At 42.3% G+C, this 16,712-nt stretch overlaps 1 protein-coding gene across 1 annotated transcript in view; it reads left to right on the top strand.

Moving 5' to 3' along the window:
• UTP25 (UTP25 small subunit processome component) overlaps positions 1-15,578 on the top strand; it is a 30,130-nt gene extending 14,552 nt beyond the window's left edge. Inside the window, exons 8-12 of the mRNA XM_007451558.1 lie at positions 3,866-4,068; positions 5,236-5,418; positions 5,555-5,667; positions 6,390-6,635; positions 14,713-15,578. Of these exons, the coding sequence (XP_007451620.1) occupies positions 3,866-4,068; positions 5,236-5,418; positions 5,555-5,667; positions 6,390-6,635; positions 14,713-14,956 (989 nt within the window). The 3' untranslated portion in view covers positions 14,957-15,578. The remainder of the gene's footprint in view (positions 1-3,865; positions 4,069-5,235; positions 5,419-5,554; positions 5,668-6,389; positions 6,636-14,712) is intronic.
• The last annotated feature ends 1,134 nt before the right edge of the window (positions 15,579-16,712 follow it).

Raw genomic sequence — 16,712 nt, 5'->3', positions numbered from 1 at the left:
GGTACGCGGGCCTCTCACTGTTGTGGCCCCTCCCATTGCGGAGCACAGGCTCCGGACGCGCAGGCCCAGCGGCCATGGCTCACGGGCGCAGCCGCTCCGCGGCACGCGGGATCCTCCCGGACCAGGGCACGAACCCGCGTCCCCCACATCGGCAGGCGGACTCCCAACCACTGCGCCACCAGGGAAGCCCTACCATACAATTTTGATTGCTGTAGACTTGTAGTGTAGTTTCAAATCAGGGAGTGTTATACCTTCAGCTTTGTTCTTTCTCATAAGCAGTTTGGCTATTCAGGGTCCTTTGCAGCTCTGTACAAATTTTAGGATTATTCTAGTTTTATGAAAAATGTCATGGGTATTTTGATAAGGATTGCATTAAATCTGTAGATTTCTTTGGGTACTATGGGCATTTTTTTTTTGAATTTTTGAATTTTATTTATTTTTTTATACAGCAGGTTCTTATTAATTGTCCATTTAATACATATTAGTATATACATGTCAGTCCCAATCTCCCAATTCATCACACACACACCCCCCACCACCACTTTCCCCCCTTGGTGTCCAGTATGGACATTTTAACAATACTAAATCTTCCAATCAATGAGCATGGTATATTTTTGCATGTTTGTGTCATCTTTAATTTCTTTCATCAATACCTTGTAGTTTTCCAAGTACAAGTTTTTTACCTTCTTGGTTAGATTTTTTCTAGGTATTTTATTCTTTTTGATGCTATTGTAAATGGATTGTTTTCTTAATTTCTCTTTCTAAGTGTTCATTATTAATGTATATAAACACAACAGATTTTTGTTAAATTTGTATCCTGCAACATTACTAAATTTATTTACTAGTTCTGACAGTTTTTTGGTGGAGTCTTTAGGGTTTTCTCCATAAAGTATCATGTCATCTGCAAATAGTCAGTTTTACTTCCTCCTTTCCAATTTGGGTATCTTTTATTTCTTTTTCTTGCCTAGTTGCTGTGGCTAGGATTTCCAATACTGTGTTGAATAAAAGTGGCAGAAGTGTGCATCCTTGTCTTGTTCCTGATTTTAGAGGAAATGCTTTCAGCTTTTCACCACTGAATATGATGTTAGCTGTGGGTTTATCATATATGCCTTTGTTATGTTGAGATACATTCCCTCTATACCCACTTTGTCAACCCATCCTTGCATCCCTGGAATAAATTCTACTTGATTATAGTGTATGGTCCTTTTAATGTATTGTTGGATTCAGCTTGCTAATAATTTGTCAAGGATTTTTGCATCTGTGTTTATCAGGCATAGTAGCCTGTACATTTCTTTTTTTGTGGTGTTTCTGTCTGGTTTCAGTATCAGGGTTATACTGGCCTCATAACATGAGTTTGGAAGTGTTTCCGCCTCTTCAGTTTTTTGGAATATGTTTGAGAAGGATAGGTATTAAATCTTCTTTAAAATTTCATAGAATTTACTAGTTGAAGCTCTCTGGTCCTGGTCTTTTGTTTTGGGGGAGTTTTTTGATTACTGATTCAATCACATTACTAGTAATTGATCTATTCACATTTTCTGTTTCTTCATGATTCAGTTTTAGAAGATTGTGTGTTTCTAGGAATTTTTGTATTTCTTCTAGGTTATCTGACTTGGTGTATAATTGTTCATAGTAGTCTCTTATGATACTTTGTATTTCTGTAGTGTCAGTTATAACTTCTCTTTCATTTCTTATTTTATTTGGGCCCCTTCTCTTTTTTTCTTATTGAGTCTGGCTAAAGGTTTGTTAATTTTGTTTATCTTTTCACAGAACCAGCTCTTAGTTTCATTGATCTTTTTTTTTTTTCTCCGTTTCATTTATTCAGTATTTCTCATCTGACTTTTATTATTTCCTTCCTTCTTTGTTGGAAGTTTTTTCCTTTCAGCATATTCGAACATATCATGCCATCTCCTCTGGACCACAAAGTTTCTGATGAAAAATCAGCTGATATTCTTATGGGGATTCCCTTGTCTGTAATTAGTTCTTTTTCTCTTGCTGCTTAAGATCCCCTCTTTACCTTTGACTTTTGACATTTTAATTATAATGTGTCTTGGTATGAATCTCCGTGGGTTCATTTTGTTTGGGACTCTTGGTGCTTGCTGGACCTAAATGTCTGTTTCCTTCACCAGGTTAGGGACATTTTTAGACATTATTTCTTCAGATAAGTTTTCTGCCCCTTTCTTTCTCTCTGTCCTCCTTCTGGGACCCCTATAATGTGGATGTTAGTGCCCCTTTCTCTCTCTTCTTCTGCAACCCCTTAACACCAATGATAGTACACTTGATGTTGTCCCACAGTTCCCGTAAACTGTCCTCATATTTTAAAAATATTTTTTCTCTTTGCTGTTCTATTGGGGTGATTTCTACTACCTTGTCTGCCAGGTCACTGATCTGTTCTTTTCTACCATCTAGTCTGCTGTTGATTCCCTCTAGTGTATTTTTCAGTTCAATTATTATAATCTTCAGCTGTGTGAGTTCTGTTTAGAACTTTCTTATATTTTCTGTCTCTTTCTTGAGTTTCTCACTGTGTTCGTTCATTCATCTCCCAAGTTTGGTGAACAACTTTATGACAATGACTTTGAATTCTTTATCATTAAATATTTTTTCTGGGGTTTTATCTTGTTCCTTCATTTGGAACATGTTCCTCTGCTTCCTCATTTTGCTTGACTCTCTGTGTTTGTTTCTGTGTATTATGCAAAACAGTTATTGCCCCCTGTCTTGAAGGAGTGGCCCTGTGTGGGAGATGAACTGTTTTTTTAACTTTTTCCTAGTTCTTGGTTGTCTTATAAACTCTCTCTCTCTGTTTGTTTCGCTCCCATGGAGTCTAGAAATGCAGTCCCACCCCCATCTGCCTGAGCCTGGTGCTCAAGGAACGTACCCTGTGTGGGCTGCATGCGTTTGTTGCCTCAGGTTGTGTCCTGCGAGTGGCGTGAGATGGGGTAGGCGTGGCTGCTGGTTGGCCATGTTTGTCAGTGCTGCACACAAGCAGTGCAGGGCAGTGGGGTAGGGGGTACTCACCCACCACCACTGTTAGCAACTTAGAGTGAGAGTGCAAAAAACGGCACTCACCAGTGCCATCAAGGTAGAGGGAATTTGTAAAAATGGCAGCTGCCAGCATTCTGTCCCCAGAGAGAGTCCCAGCCAACTTCTGCCCCTCTGGTAGATGCTTTAAGATGAGCAAGTGAATTTCCTTCACGTGTGATCTGGGCTCTTTACAAACTGCTACTTGTTGCTTAGGAAAGAGATGTGGGCAGGAAATATAAATTTTCGTGATGATAATGTTAAAGCCATAATTAGTGAATATATTTATCCAAAGCTTTATGTAGAGTGAAAGAGAACTTGTGAGTGAATCCAGGGATTTGTAGAAGAGCTCTTTGAATATGGAAAAATAGATAAGGACAAGGTCAGTAATCGGAGAAGTAAGTGTTAAAATCGTGGAAACCACCGGTAAGGAAAAGAACATTTCAAGGAGGGTGTGCTTATGCGTTCATGACAAGAAACACTAAAGTGCCATTGAATTGGTAACTGAGAGCTGTTGGTGACCTTAGCAAGAGTCATTTCAGTGGTGTCCTGAGACTCAGAGGCAGATTGCAGTGCATTAAGGAGTGAGTGGGAGATTTTAAAATAGAGACAATTTTCTGGAAGTTTTGCCAGTGAAGGAAAAGAAGAGGGTGGGAGCTAGAAGGGACCGTAGATGCAAAGGAGGGATGAGGATGATGATTTTAATAATTAAAGCAGTTTGAGCACAATTATATGCAAAGGGGAAGATGTGGAAGGTACAAGGGGAGGCTGGCTGCAGTTTGAGAGGGTGGAAACTAATGGCTTGGTGGTGACTCATGAACTGATGTGTGCTTGGCTGTTTTGTGTATAGGAGTGGCAATACTGCAGAGAAGCATCCGACTTTATGCCCCCTTCTATTCGTCAGACATCCTCATTGCCTCCCCTCTGGGCTTGAGGACCATCATTGGTGGAGAAGGAGAGAAGAAGAGAGATTTTGACTTTCTGTCTTCTATTGAGCTTCTCATCATTGATCAAGCTGACATTTACCTGATGCAGAACTGGGAGCATGTCTTGGTAATGCTGGTCATTAACATTTAGAGACAGGAAGCTCAGTGGTTTGAGTCTGAAATGGTTATTAAAGTCCAGATTAAAACTCAGCTTGGAAATGGAAATATTCCACATTTTCCAATTTGAAAATGGGAAATGTTGTCCCTTCTTCTACCCACAAGTTGGTCAGTAAAGTATCCAGAAAGATAAAAATTCTTGTCAACATTTTCAAATCTCCAGAAAAGATTTCTTCCCCTTAAAAGTTGCCTCTAGTAATAGACCAGTTTAGTGTGGTTGGTTGGTTGGTTGGTTGAAATTCCTCCTCACCAGGAATGTTTTTATCTAAAATTGTTCCTCCTATTTATGCTCGTTCTCTTTTGTTTGGCCTTCAGTGGAGATGGGAAAACATTGCTCATGATTTCTGAATTTGTGATGCTTTGAAGAGAAATGTAAGATGTTTTTGTCCCCCTACTGTAATTTGTGCTATAATTTTTTTTCTCCCTCTCAACATACCCTGCAATGTTTTGGGGTTTAGGATTGTGCTTTGGAACAATCCTCATCACAGAACTATAGGTTTATTTTTATAAGGCATGTGAGAATTTACCTTTTCTACAACCCCAGAACTTGGAGTAAGTTTGGGACAAATAAAGGGGAGTACTTATTTATAAAGTAGGGAATAAACTTATAGTACTTGTGACCCTTCAATATACATTACAAGGTAAAAATATGATTAAAATAGAAAAGGCATGTCGATGGTTGAGTCATCTTTATTTTGAGCAAAAGGCACATGTAGTCACTCAGGGAATTTTCTAACGTTGTTGGGGAACCAAGTCATGGAAGGAGAGCAGCTCTGTGTTCCGTGTCATTTCCCTTCTTGTCCAAATCTGGAACTGAGTTGCTTATAGAGTGACTAGAGTGGCATTTCAGAATTTCCTTTAAAAGAAATATTCTGTATAGGTAGCATCTTGATCCTTTTTGAAAGATCCACGAGGTGGCCAGTTTGAGCTTTTCTTCTTGTTCACTTGACTATGGGCAAGTCACTCACCCACCTGAGCCTGTTTTCTTGTTGTAATTTGGGAGATGACAGTATGTACTTCATGGGGTTAAATAAGATGATGGGCTTATAGAAAGGTTAGCAATGCCCAACAGGTAAGTGTTCAATAAGTATTAATGGAGTATTATTTCTGCTCAAAGCATTTGATGAACCACTTGAACCTACTGCCGTTGGACTCACATGGGGTGGACTTTTCTCGAGTGCGCATGTGGAGCCTCAATAATTGGTCCAAGTACTATCGTCAGACGCTGCTGTTTGGGGCCCTGCAGGATGCCCAGATCAACTCTGTATTCAACAAGTACTGCGTCAATGTGCAAGGCCAGGTGGGTTCTCTCCTTCTTTCTCTGAATTTTCATGAAGTATTGTGTATTGTTTGGGTCATGAGGCAGAAGGAGAGGATAGCATTTGGTCAACAATGGGGATAGCTCACTTCCTAATGTTCTCACTGACTCCTGGCAGGTGGCTGTGAGGAATGTCCCGATGACAGGCTGCATCAGTCATGTCCTGGTGCAGCTCCCACATGTCTTCCAGAGGATGGGAGCTGAAAACCTAGCTTCAGTGATTGATGCCAGGTACCCTCCCCTGTCCCATTGGACCCCTGGGGGGTCACAGAGAGGGATTTTACTTGGGCATTCAAATTTAGAATTGTATTCCATGTTGGCTTTATTAGTTACCATTTACGAAATGAAATGAGATAGTTGAATCCAGTCATGCCATTGACAGAGGAGGACACTGAAGGCCAGAGAAGTGTCTTGTCCTAGTTCCGATAGTGGCAGGTTTAGTAAATCAGGGGTACTTTCCCCTAGATTGTGGCATTTTTAAATTACATTAATTTTTTTAATGCCGCATGTCAACAACTTAATTCTAAGCCCTTCAGGGCAAGAACTGTTTTTCTAATTCTCTATGTAATTTTCCCCTGTCTTCTCATTGTGTTTAGTCAGGGGACCCATGGTAGCAGAATGGTGCTTAACACATGGTAGGTGTTCAGTAATTATTTGTTGACTGACTTATTGACAACTGAATGAATGAATGATACAGTTATGTACTTCCTAGAATAATTCTCTGGGATATACCAGCATCACATCTATTCTTTATGATGAATAGTGTTAGCACTTGCTTTTTAATGCGCTTAACAAGTTTTATCCTTACATAATCTCTTTGCAATGAGGTAGGCCAAATTGGCCTCTTAGGGGAGGTAGAAGGAGATTGTGACTTGCCCAGGGTCATGCAGTTGGCAGTGGCACTATGGCTCACCTCTCGACCACTGACTTTGCCCTTTGCCTTTCCAAATCAGGTTTAACTTTTTCGTCAACAAGATTTTGCCTCAGTATCGTGATGCAGTCATGTCTCACACGCTTATCTATGTCCCCTCCTACTTTGACTTTGTGCGTCTCCGAAATTACTTCAAGAAGGAGGAACTGAACTTCACTCATATCTGCGAGTACACCCAGAAGTCTGGTGTCTCCAGGGCCAGGCACTTCTTCCTTCAAGGAGAGAAGCAGTTCCTGCTCCTCACAGAGCGCTTCCATTTCTACAAAAGGTAAAGTAGGGCCAGGTTTCAAGTGTCCTCTCTGGAGGGCCTGCTTCCAAGTGCATGGTGGGCTTTGCTGTGTTATAAGGTCCTCCCTTGCTTCACCTCCTGCAGACAAGCCAGAGTCTGGGGGGCTGGACAGACTTTTCTTGATTGGTTGGTTGGTTTTCTTCCAAAATGGGCATTGTTGGAAAAGGTGGTAGAAACGAATGAGTGACTACAGCATAACCTGTATATAGATCTGGAGTGGGTCCATACTTAGGGTACCTCCTGTAGCTGTGGGTATACCCCTCAAGAAAGACATTACAGAGTTGAGCAGCTCTCAGCTGAATACAGGAAAGGGAGGAACCTGTCATAGAAACACAGATGAAACATTGGGGACTGTGTGGTCTGTGGAGATGGAAGTTGAGTACAGTGTCAGTGTTCAGAAAGTTCTCATTTGTCCTGAGGCAGTGCACACACAACTTCTGCACCAAGGAGAACCAGGACTAAGGGGCTCCTTGAAGTTTATGAGAAGCAAAAGGTGAGGGGCTTAGAGTTGAATATTTAAGGGCTTCAGGGTTTGCTTAGCTTCCCCACCATGTGACTTTGACAAAATAAGTTGGATTGGCCTTTTTTTTCTTTTTCTTTTTTTTAATTCTTTTTTTTTTTTTTTTTATTTATTTATTTTTGGCTGTGTTGGGTCTTCGTTTCCGCGCGAGGGCCTTCTCCAGTTGTGGCAAGTGGGGGCCACTCTTCATCGCGGTGCGCGGGACTCTCACTGTCGCGGCCTCTCTTGTTGCAGAGCACAGGCTCCAGACGCGCAGGCTCAGTAGTTGTGGCTCACGGGCCCAGTTGCTCCGCGGCATGTGGGATCCTCCCAGACCAGGGCTCGAACCCGTGTCCCCTGCATTGGCAGGCAGACTCTCAACCACTGCGCCACCAGGGAAGCCCTCTTTTTTTTAATTCTAATTAGAGTGTTAGTAATATTGAGCCTTCTGTTACTATTTGGATTAGTTGCAGCCCTTTGTGCCCCCAGAGTTTGGTTATTTTATTGTTCTGCTAATTCTCTCTGCTGCCAAATGTAAAAGCCCCTTTTAAGCTCTTACCTAGAGAGACTGGAAATTGTATCCTATAACCTTTTCTTTCCTGATTCACAATAATGTCCAGTGAGTTTAAGTTCTGACTTTACTGTTTTATTAATTCTCAATTATAAGCTAATGAGGGGCACGTTTCCTCAGAGAATCCCTAACATCTAAGCCTGAAATCTTCTAGGCTTTGGAACATATTAGATGATGCACCTTGGCATTGCATTGCCTTTTAGTTTATGCTGATATTAGGATGGTGTTCCTCCGAAATGTTCTCCTACCAGGATGGGGAGGGGGAGGGATCCAGCAGCCTGCCGGAGCACAGCAAGCTGGCGTGACATGACTTCTTTGGGTATTCTGCTGCCTAGATGATATGCTAGTGGAGAGTTGAGGAGTGACTACATTTGTGTTTGCTGGGCTACATTCTTGGCTACCCAGACAAGGCTGTTTGGCCCAAGAGTGTTAACAATTAACAAATGCCTTCTTGCTGGCATCATTATTTGCTTTGTTCCAGTGAGTTGTTGTTTTCATTCATGTTGGAAATGGTATTTTGGGGGAGTTTGCACTCAGCAGGTCTAAAGAGCCCTTAGTTTTCCAAAAGCTTGATACATCAAAGCAAGTCCTTTAAATGAAGTGGATGGATTGGGAAACTTTGCAGCGTGATTGTCTGTAGCAAGTGTGAACTAAGCTGGGATGAGGACTGCTCTCAAGTAGCAGCTTTTCAAGGAGAGGGCATGATGTCAAAGGAGCCCTTTCTCTTAAGTAGGCAGGACAGTCTCCTGTCTTACACTGTTCATTTATTGACCAAACTGTTTTGTCCCCAAAGTCACTATAAAGACATAGCGAACACGTGCCATTAGCTTTATACCCTGGACCAGGTTAGTGGGTGTTTAAGTTGAATGGAGTTAATTTGCAACTGCCAATTATCTCAAGGTTCCCAGCTATAGATTTTTTTGCTTGAGAGGTCAACAAGGTAATGATGGGTATTTTGATCTGCAGTGTCTTTGGGATTTGAATTTTTTCATTTGACCTTGGGAAAAGTACATGTATTTTAAACTTTAGTATCCAGCTTTAAAATTCTGTATTTATATTCTCTATGGAAGTAGGCAGTGTTAGACATATTGCAGTTCGTTTGTGAGCTAGCAAAAAACTTTCAACCTGAGGATTTGTTTTCTTTGGGGAGATGAAACCAGTAGATTCTTAGGATGGGATGGGCATTTGGTCATGATGGCCCTCATGAGGGGAGGACAGTTCACAGTTCTTTCTCTGAGCATTATCAGTGGGTTAGCACAGGGAGGAGGATTCTTAAGCAGGGGGCAATCAGAAACTCTGGAGGTAGGATTTCTGGAGGTGGGAAACGCTAGTGGGGTGTTTCTGAGTGTTCCCTGCCCCAGGGAGAACCCCAGTTACAGAAGTAACAGACCTAGTCTTTATAGACTGTATTCAGGAGCCAGCCTTGCAAGTCAGTTGTGGGTGCCTCATTTATCTTTAACAGTTGTCAGGTAACATAGACATCTGGAATGTCCTTAGTTTTGGGTCCTGTCGCAGTGTTACGCCATATTTGTAGGGATCACTGAAGACCCAAAGCGCATACAGGAGAGGAGGAAGGCAGGGGAAGAGGTGCAGAAGATCATGGGAATTGGTACTAACTGCCCCTCTGAAGGGGTTCTGGTCACGTTCTCTTATTGCCAGGAGATGCCTAGTCTCTACTGTGGACGAATTGGTACTAAGAGAGATTTTCTTGGGTTTTAAATATAATACCTATTGGAATTGGTTTTGTTGTTTTATTTTGCTTTAAAAATACTCTCATTACAAGAGTATTACACAATTATTGTAGACAACCTAGAAAAAATGGGATCACCAGGCTTCCCTGGTGGCGCAGTGGTTGAGAGTCCGCCTGCTGATGCAGGGGACACGGGTTCGTGCCCCGGTCTGGGAAGATCCCACATGCCGCGGAACGGCTGGGCCCATGAGCCATGGCCGCTGAGCCTGCGCGTCTGGAGCCTGCGCATCTGGAGCCTGTGCTCCGCAACAGGAGAGGCCACAACAGTGAGAGACCCGCGTACCACAAAAAAAAAAAACAAAAGGGATCACCTATAATCTTACTGATATAAATACCCATTTTGGTGTATTTCTTTCTTGTCTTTTTAATGTAAAAACTATGTGCACGTGCACAGACACAGGCATTTTAAAAAGGATACCAAAATTGGGATCACAGTGGACACATTTGGAATTTTTTTCTTTTATCTTGAATATGTTATGTGCTTATTGAAAAAAAGCTTAAATAAGTTAGCATTTTGGTATATATTTGTATGTTATGGATGTATTTTTAAGTTTATATATATATATATAGTTCTACTATATGCTGCCCCCACTCCAGCTTTTTACTTGGGAAGATTTCATTTCAAAGACATTGTAAGACTCTCCCAGTGAACATCTCTAACTCCTTCCACTTAGACTCCACCAGCTGTTAGCATTTTGCCACATTCTCATGCACCCACATTCTCTGTCTCTCCTTCTCTCTTTCCACTCACATCTCTTATTTTTTCTTCCTGAACCATTTGAGAGTAAATTACGGGAGGCTTCATGACACTTAACTCCTAAATCTTTCAGCCTATAGAGCCTAAAAACAACATTCAACACCATTAACATACCACTTGACATTACTGTAGTAATACCATCTAATATTTAGTCTGTATGCAAATTTTCTTAGTTGTTCCCAAAATGACTATTACAGCTGTTTCTCACCACCACCACCCCCAATCCAGGATTTAGTTAAGAATCCTTCATCGCATTTGCTTGACATGTTTCTTTAGTTTATTTTAGCAGTTCTCAAGCAGGAGCAGTTTTGCTCCCGAAGGGACATTTGGAAATATCTGGAGACATTTTTGGTTGGTACAGTTGGAGGGTTATTTTAGTGGTCTAGTGGTTCAAGCGGGTCAAGGCCTGAGTGCTGCTAGACGTCCTACAGTGCACAGGACAGCCCTTACAACAAAGAATTACCTGGCTTAAAATGGCAGTAGTGCCAGGGTTAAGAAACCCTGATCTAGAATAATTCTCTTCCTTTGTTCCTTGTTGTGATACTGATATTTTTTGAAGAGTCCAGTCCAGTTTCCTGTAAAATGTCCCACATCTGGATTTGGCTGTTTTCTTATTATTTAGATCAGTGTTCCCAAACTTTGCTACATATTAGAATCCCCTTGGGGAGCTTTTAAAAATCTGAATGCCGGGGCTTCCCTGGTGGCGCAGTGGTTGAGAGTCCGGCTGCCGATGCAGGGGACACAGGTTCGTGCCCCGGTCTGGGAAGATGGAGCCTGTGCTCCACAACGGGAGAGGCCACAGGTGTCTGGAGCCTGTGCTCCACAACGGGAGAGGCCACAACAGTGAGAGGCCCGTGTACCACAAAAAAAAAAAAAAAAAAAAATCTGAATGCCCTGGTCATACCCCAGTATCAATTAAATCATGGTGTTTGGGGATGGGGACCAGTTACAGGTATTTTTAAAAAACAAATAGGTGATTCAGTGAGCATCAGAGTTCGGGGACCAAAGATTTAAACATTATTTTAGTAAGGATTCTACATAGAGGATATTGTGTTCTTCCCCCTGCATCTCCTCAAGAGGCCCAAGGTGTCAGTTTATCCCATTTTTGATGATACTAAATGTAATCATTTGGTCAAGGTAGGTCTGCTAAATCTTTACATTGTAAAAATACCTTTTCTGTGTAATTATAAGTAATCTTTAAGGTGTGTATAGCATCCTTTTTAATGGTTGCATAGTGTTACATTGTATGGGTATATAATTAACCCAGTTTCCTTTTTTTTTTTGCGGTGTGCGGGCCTCTTCTGTTGCAGAGCACAGGCTCCGGACGTGCAGGCTCAGCGGCCATGGCTCATGGCCCCAGCCGCTCCGTGGCATGTAGGATCTTCCTGGACCGGGGCACAAACCCGTGTCTCCTGCGTCAGCAGGCAGACTCTCAACCACTGCGCCACCAGGGAAGCCCAACCCAGTTTCCTTTTAATGGGCATATTGATTTGTTGTTTTCTGTTATTATATACAGTAATGCCAAGAGCATCCATATGCGTAGTTGATGGCATAGTTGCCTGGGCATTTCCTTAGGATAAATTTGGAAAGGAAAGCTTACTTGTTCAAAAGCTGTACCCAGTTTAAAATTTGCTGTGTGTTGCCACTCCCATCTTCTCCCCTCCCCGCTAAATACACACTCACAATAATTTATACTCCATTAGCCTAGTAATGTAAAACCCTACTTTTTTCCAGTGACTTGATAGTCAAAATGATACCTCATGGTTTTTTGTTTTTTTTTTAACATCTTTATTGGGGTATAATTGCTTTACAATGGTGTGTTAGTTTCTGCTTTATAACAGAGTGAGTCAGTTATACATATACATATGTTCCCATATCTCTTCCCTCTTTGTCTCCCTCCCTTCCACCCTCCCTATCCCACCCCTCCAGACAGCCACAAAGAACCGAGCCGGTTTCCCTGTGCCATGCGGCTGCTTCCCACTGGCTGTCTACCTTACGTTTGTTAGTATATATATGTCCATGTCTCTCTCTCACCCTATCACTACCTCATGGTTTTAATGTCTTTTTCTTGCTTTTCTGTGTTTTTTGTAATTGTCAGTTGAATGTAGTGCCTGAGTAAGTAGTTGGCCTGGCCACCTCTTCTGTCAGGCCACTAGTGTGGCAGTTGTGAACCTAGTTAGGATTTGGTTGTTACCATAGTTACCTTCTATTTACCACAGACTGCCAGTTCCTCCAGCAGACAGTGGCCCACTGTGGGGCCCGGTGCTGGAGGGCCTTGTCTCAGTGTCCTGCTCCCCTCTCAGCTTTCACCATGCCCTGCACCCCCGTTCCGAGGGAGAGCCTCTCCCGTGCTCGGGCCCCTCCCCCAGCAGCAGGCTACTCCTGCTCGCTCCCCCGCTAAGGCTTGAAGTGGGGCAGGTGTTCTCCTGGTCCAGCTCAGATGCAGGCAGGTTCTGTCCATCCTGGGCTTTGGAGCTGGCGCTTTCTCAGGGCTCCTGCACCACCCTCCATGGTGGCCAGCCTCTGCCTTGTTCTACGAGGGGTCTTGGTGGGAAAGAGGTCCCAGCTTCTCTGCGGTGGTGGCAAACATCTGCTTACATCAGTGCAGGATCTTGGACTGAACAGGCTTCATGCCCTTTCCCCAGGACAGACTGCTCTTTTTACTGCACGTAAGTCCTGTGGTGGGGAGGAGTGGGGTGAGGGGTTAATGCCCCTCCCTTAAGGCACACAGTTCTGCTTCTTCTGACTCCACCCTGACAGTTGACCTTTGCCCCTCTCATTGGCTTCAGGCTTTAGCTTCGTGTACAACATGGCTCTGGGAAGAGAGTGAGTTTTCATGTCTGCACCACCATCGGGGTGTCTCAGGTCTTCTGCCTTGCCTCCAGTCTCTCCAGGGCTCCCAGTGGAGACCTATGGAAAAGCCCTTGTGACTGTGAAGTAAAGGAGTGTCCGGGAATCCCAGGGATTCTGAACTGTCATGCAAGCCCATAATTGCCCTTTAAGAACTTGTTAAAAGTGTAGCTTTTTTCTTCCTACCCACTTTCTTAGCAGCTGCCCTCTTCCCCACTGTGCTCTGCCAAAGGTGAAGTGGTTCATGTGTCCTGTCTTTCTTCAGACAATCTTGTCACTCTTTGGAATTCAGTCAGTGATGGGCTGAAGCTGGCTCATACCAGCTCTTAAGGTATGGTTGCACATCTCTTCCCAGTTCCAAGTTCAGCAACATGACACTGGTAGCTTGAAATGGAGTATTTACACCACAGAAATTGGCAAATGCCTCAAATCAGCACCTGTCCTCCCCCACTGAGAATCAGTTGTTAAACACACACCAGGGCATCATTGAATCAGTTCACTTGGTTCCCTGTGAATCAGTTCACTTGGTTTCCCTGTGACATCAGTTCACTTGGTTTCCCTGTGACATCAGCTGTCTAGGCTCAGGAAAAGGAACACTGTTGTAGATTATCTTTTTCTTGTTAGCATGGGAGCAGTATTCTCTTGAGTTTTCTACATACTAAGCAGAAATGGAACTCTGTGTTTGTTTGTTTTGATAACTACTGAGACAGAACTGTGTTTTTTCAACATCATTAGCCATTAAAATTCCTTTATGGAAAGAGGATGTGGAAAGATGAACCAGGTAATTGACTGCAGTTATATTTTGGGAGAGGAGGGTCTCCAGAGAGATCAGGATGAGCTAAGGGATAAAAAGACAAGGAAAACTTATCGTCCATGAATAAAATAAAATTCCCAAGGGAGTCTGACATCAGCCCTGTATGAGAGTCTAACAGGAAAAATCAGAACCTTGTTAACGTATAAAATCTTGGTCATGGAGCCCAAGAGGGAATGATTGATCTCAACCTGAACCGTAAGGCAAGTCGCTAGGGTCTGCATGCCCCCCCACCATGCAGCCCTGTGCAGCAGGGAAAGAAGCGAGGAAGCTGTTGAAATTAATTGCCTTCCCATGATGCCTAATGGGTCCTCGGGAACTTGGGACATCTGCCATGGAGTTAACATGTCTACAGAATGACAAGAAAAGACTAATGGGAGTGCATTTACAGTTTATGCAGTTTATTTTATGTACTGGGTCTGGTCTGACCTCATCTCCATTATGAACACTGTTTTGCCTGATTATAATAAGGATAATGTTAAATTGGAAATGCCTGCTTTTCAAATTTTCTGCGGCAGATTTCTAATCCTTGTCTACTATTCTTCCCCACCTTACCTCAGTCTGCTCAGATTAGGCTCAAGAAGTGCAAATTCATTTTATCATTATCTTAAGCCAAACATTAGGAATTCAAATACGCCGTTACAAAAAATGAGCCCCTCCGGCTCAAATTAGAGTAACTTTTGGTCTGTGTGTTATTTGTGCCATGGTCTTTCTCCTTGCTTGAAACAGTGAGAGTGACTGTGTCCCTGTAAAACTCTTCGGTGGCTTTTCCATAACATTTCTCATGTAGACATAGCCTCTCTTTCTCCTTCTACCAGATACACAATAAAAGGCATCAGGAACCTGATTTTCTATGAACTGCCAACATATCCCCACTTCTACAGTGAAGTCTGTAACATGCTGCAAGCCACCACCAGAGGAGAGGAAGCTGCCTGGACCTGCACTGTCCTCTACTCCAAGTACGATGCCCAGAGGTTGGCTGCTGTGGTCGGAGTGGAGCGGGCTGCACAGATGCTGCAGTCCAAGAAGAACGTCCACCTCTTCGTTACTGGAGAGAGATGAGAATTGGTTGGACAGGAAATGGTATTTGGTGTGATATGTCGTGCTTGGTTCTGTGTCACTTGGACCTGATTCTGATCACTTACACAAAGAAGGGCTGCAACAAGGAAGGAGCACCAGGCAGGTTCTTATCAGATACTTCTTTCTTTTCAGATCATATATACCTGAAAAATTCAGTGTAAACCAGATTTTGGTAAAACCCATCTTTCAGAGGTCAGGAGAGAGCTTATGGGACTCTGAGAAGTTGATAGAAGGAATCTTCTACTTGTGAATTATTTTGTACGCCATAAATTCTTTGGTTGTGACTTCACCTCTAATTTATTACACTTGGTAAATTCTTTCAGATTTGCCTGTTTCTATTTGACACCTTCTTAAAGTGAGGCATGCATTTCTTTGCTTGTGAGAACTGGTTATGAGAAATTGGAATACTTCTTGCTGTTGAATATCATCTTAGTTTTGGATCACACAGGTTTTGCAAAACTGTTATTTTTCCTCAGCCAAACTTTTTTAAACCTTAAATATTCTATTTTAATTCAACCTAGAAGAGCACATTCGTTCACTGATCTTTTTTTAACTCGTAAATGTTTTAGTGAAAATATATACTTAAAAATCACATTATATAAAATAACATTAATTTCTACTTTATTTCAAGAAATAATTTTGTGAAATTTTTGATGTCGCAAATTCATCTTCAACATCACTGTCTTCATTGCTATAGTCATTTTTTAAGTCATATAACATAAAAAGGAAAAGAAGTTACAGTTTTAAAAACATTTTTAGGATGTTCCCTGGCGATCCAGTGGTTTGGGCTCGGCGCTTTCACTGCCGAGGCCCAGTTTCAGTTCCTGGTCAGGGAACAAAGACCCTGCAAGCTGCACAGCGCGGCCAAAAAAAAAAAAAAAATTGAACTATTGTCAGACAGAAAAATTACAAATTCAGAACCTGAATCATCTGAAAATAAATTGCCAAGTTGCTGGGCCTGTCACTCCTAAAAATCACTCCTGAATTTAGTATGTATTTTGTGTAAACAAGGACATTTTTCTATGTAACCTCAAAACAACCGTCAAATCAGGAAATTGCCACTAATCCTTGGGCCCCATTCAGATTTTGCCAAATGTCCTAATAATAACCTTTATAGCAAAAGGATGCAGTTCAGAGTTACATACTGCTTTGAGTTGTCATGTCTCTGTAGTGGCCTTTATTCTGAATGGTACCTCAGCTTTTTCTTGGCTTTCTTGACCTTGACACTTTATTTTTTTAATTTTTAAAAATCAAAAGAAATTTTTTAACATCTTTATTGGAGTATAATTACTTTACAATGGTCTGTTATTTTCTGCTTTATAACAAAGTGAATCAGCTATACGTATACATATATCCCTATATTTCCTCCCTCTTGTGTCTCCCTCCCACCCTCCCTATCCCACCCCTCTAGGTGGCCACAAAGCACTGAGCTGATCTCCCTGTGCTATGCGGCTGCTTCCCACTAGCTATCTATTTTACACTTGGTAGTATATTATAAATCCATGGCACTCTCTCACTTCGTCCCAGCTTATCCTTCCCCCTCCCCGTGTCCTCAAGTCCATTCTCTACATCTGCGTCTACCTAGCCTGCCTCTAGGTTCTTCAGAACCTTTTTTTTTTTCAGATTCCATATATATGCGTTAGCATATGGTATTTGTTTTTCTCTTTCTGACTTACTTCACTCTGTATGAGTCTCTAGGTCCATCCACGTCACTACAAATAACTCAATTTCATTTCTT

Source organism: Lipotes vexillifer, unplaced genomic scaffold, assembly GCF_000442215.2.
Source record: "Lipotes vexillifer unplaced genomic scaffold, Lipotes_vexillifer_v1.1 scaffold111, whole genome shotgun sequence".
Lineage (NCBI taxonomy): Eukaryota > Metazoa > Chordata > Mammalia > Artiodactyla > Lipotidae > Lipotes > Lipotes vexillifer.
Note: the sequence above shows the minus strand (reverse complement) of the source record. Positions and strands in the feature narration are given on the sequence as shown.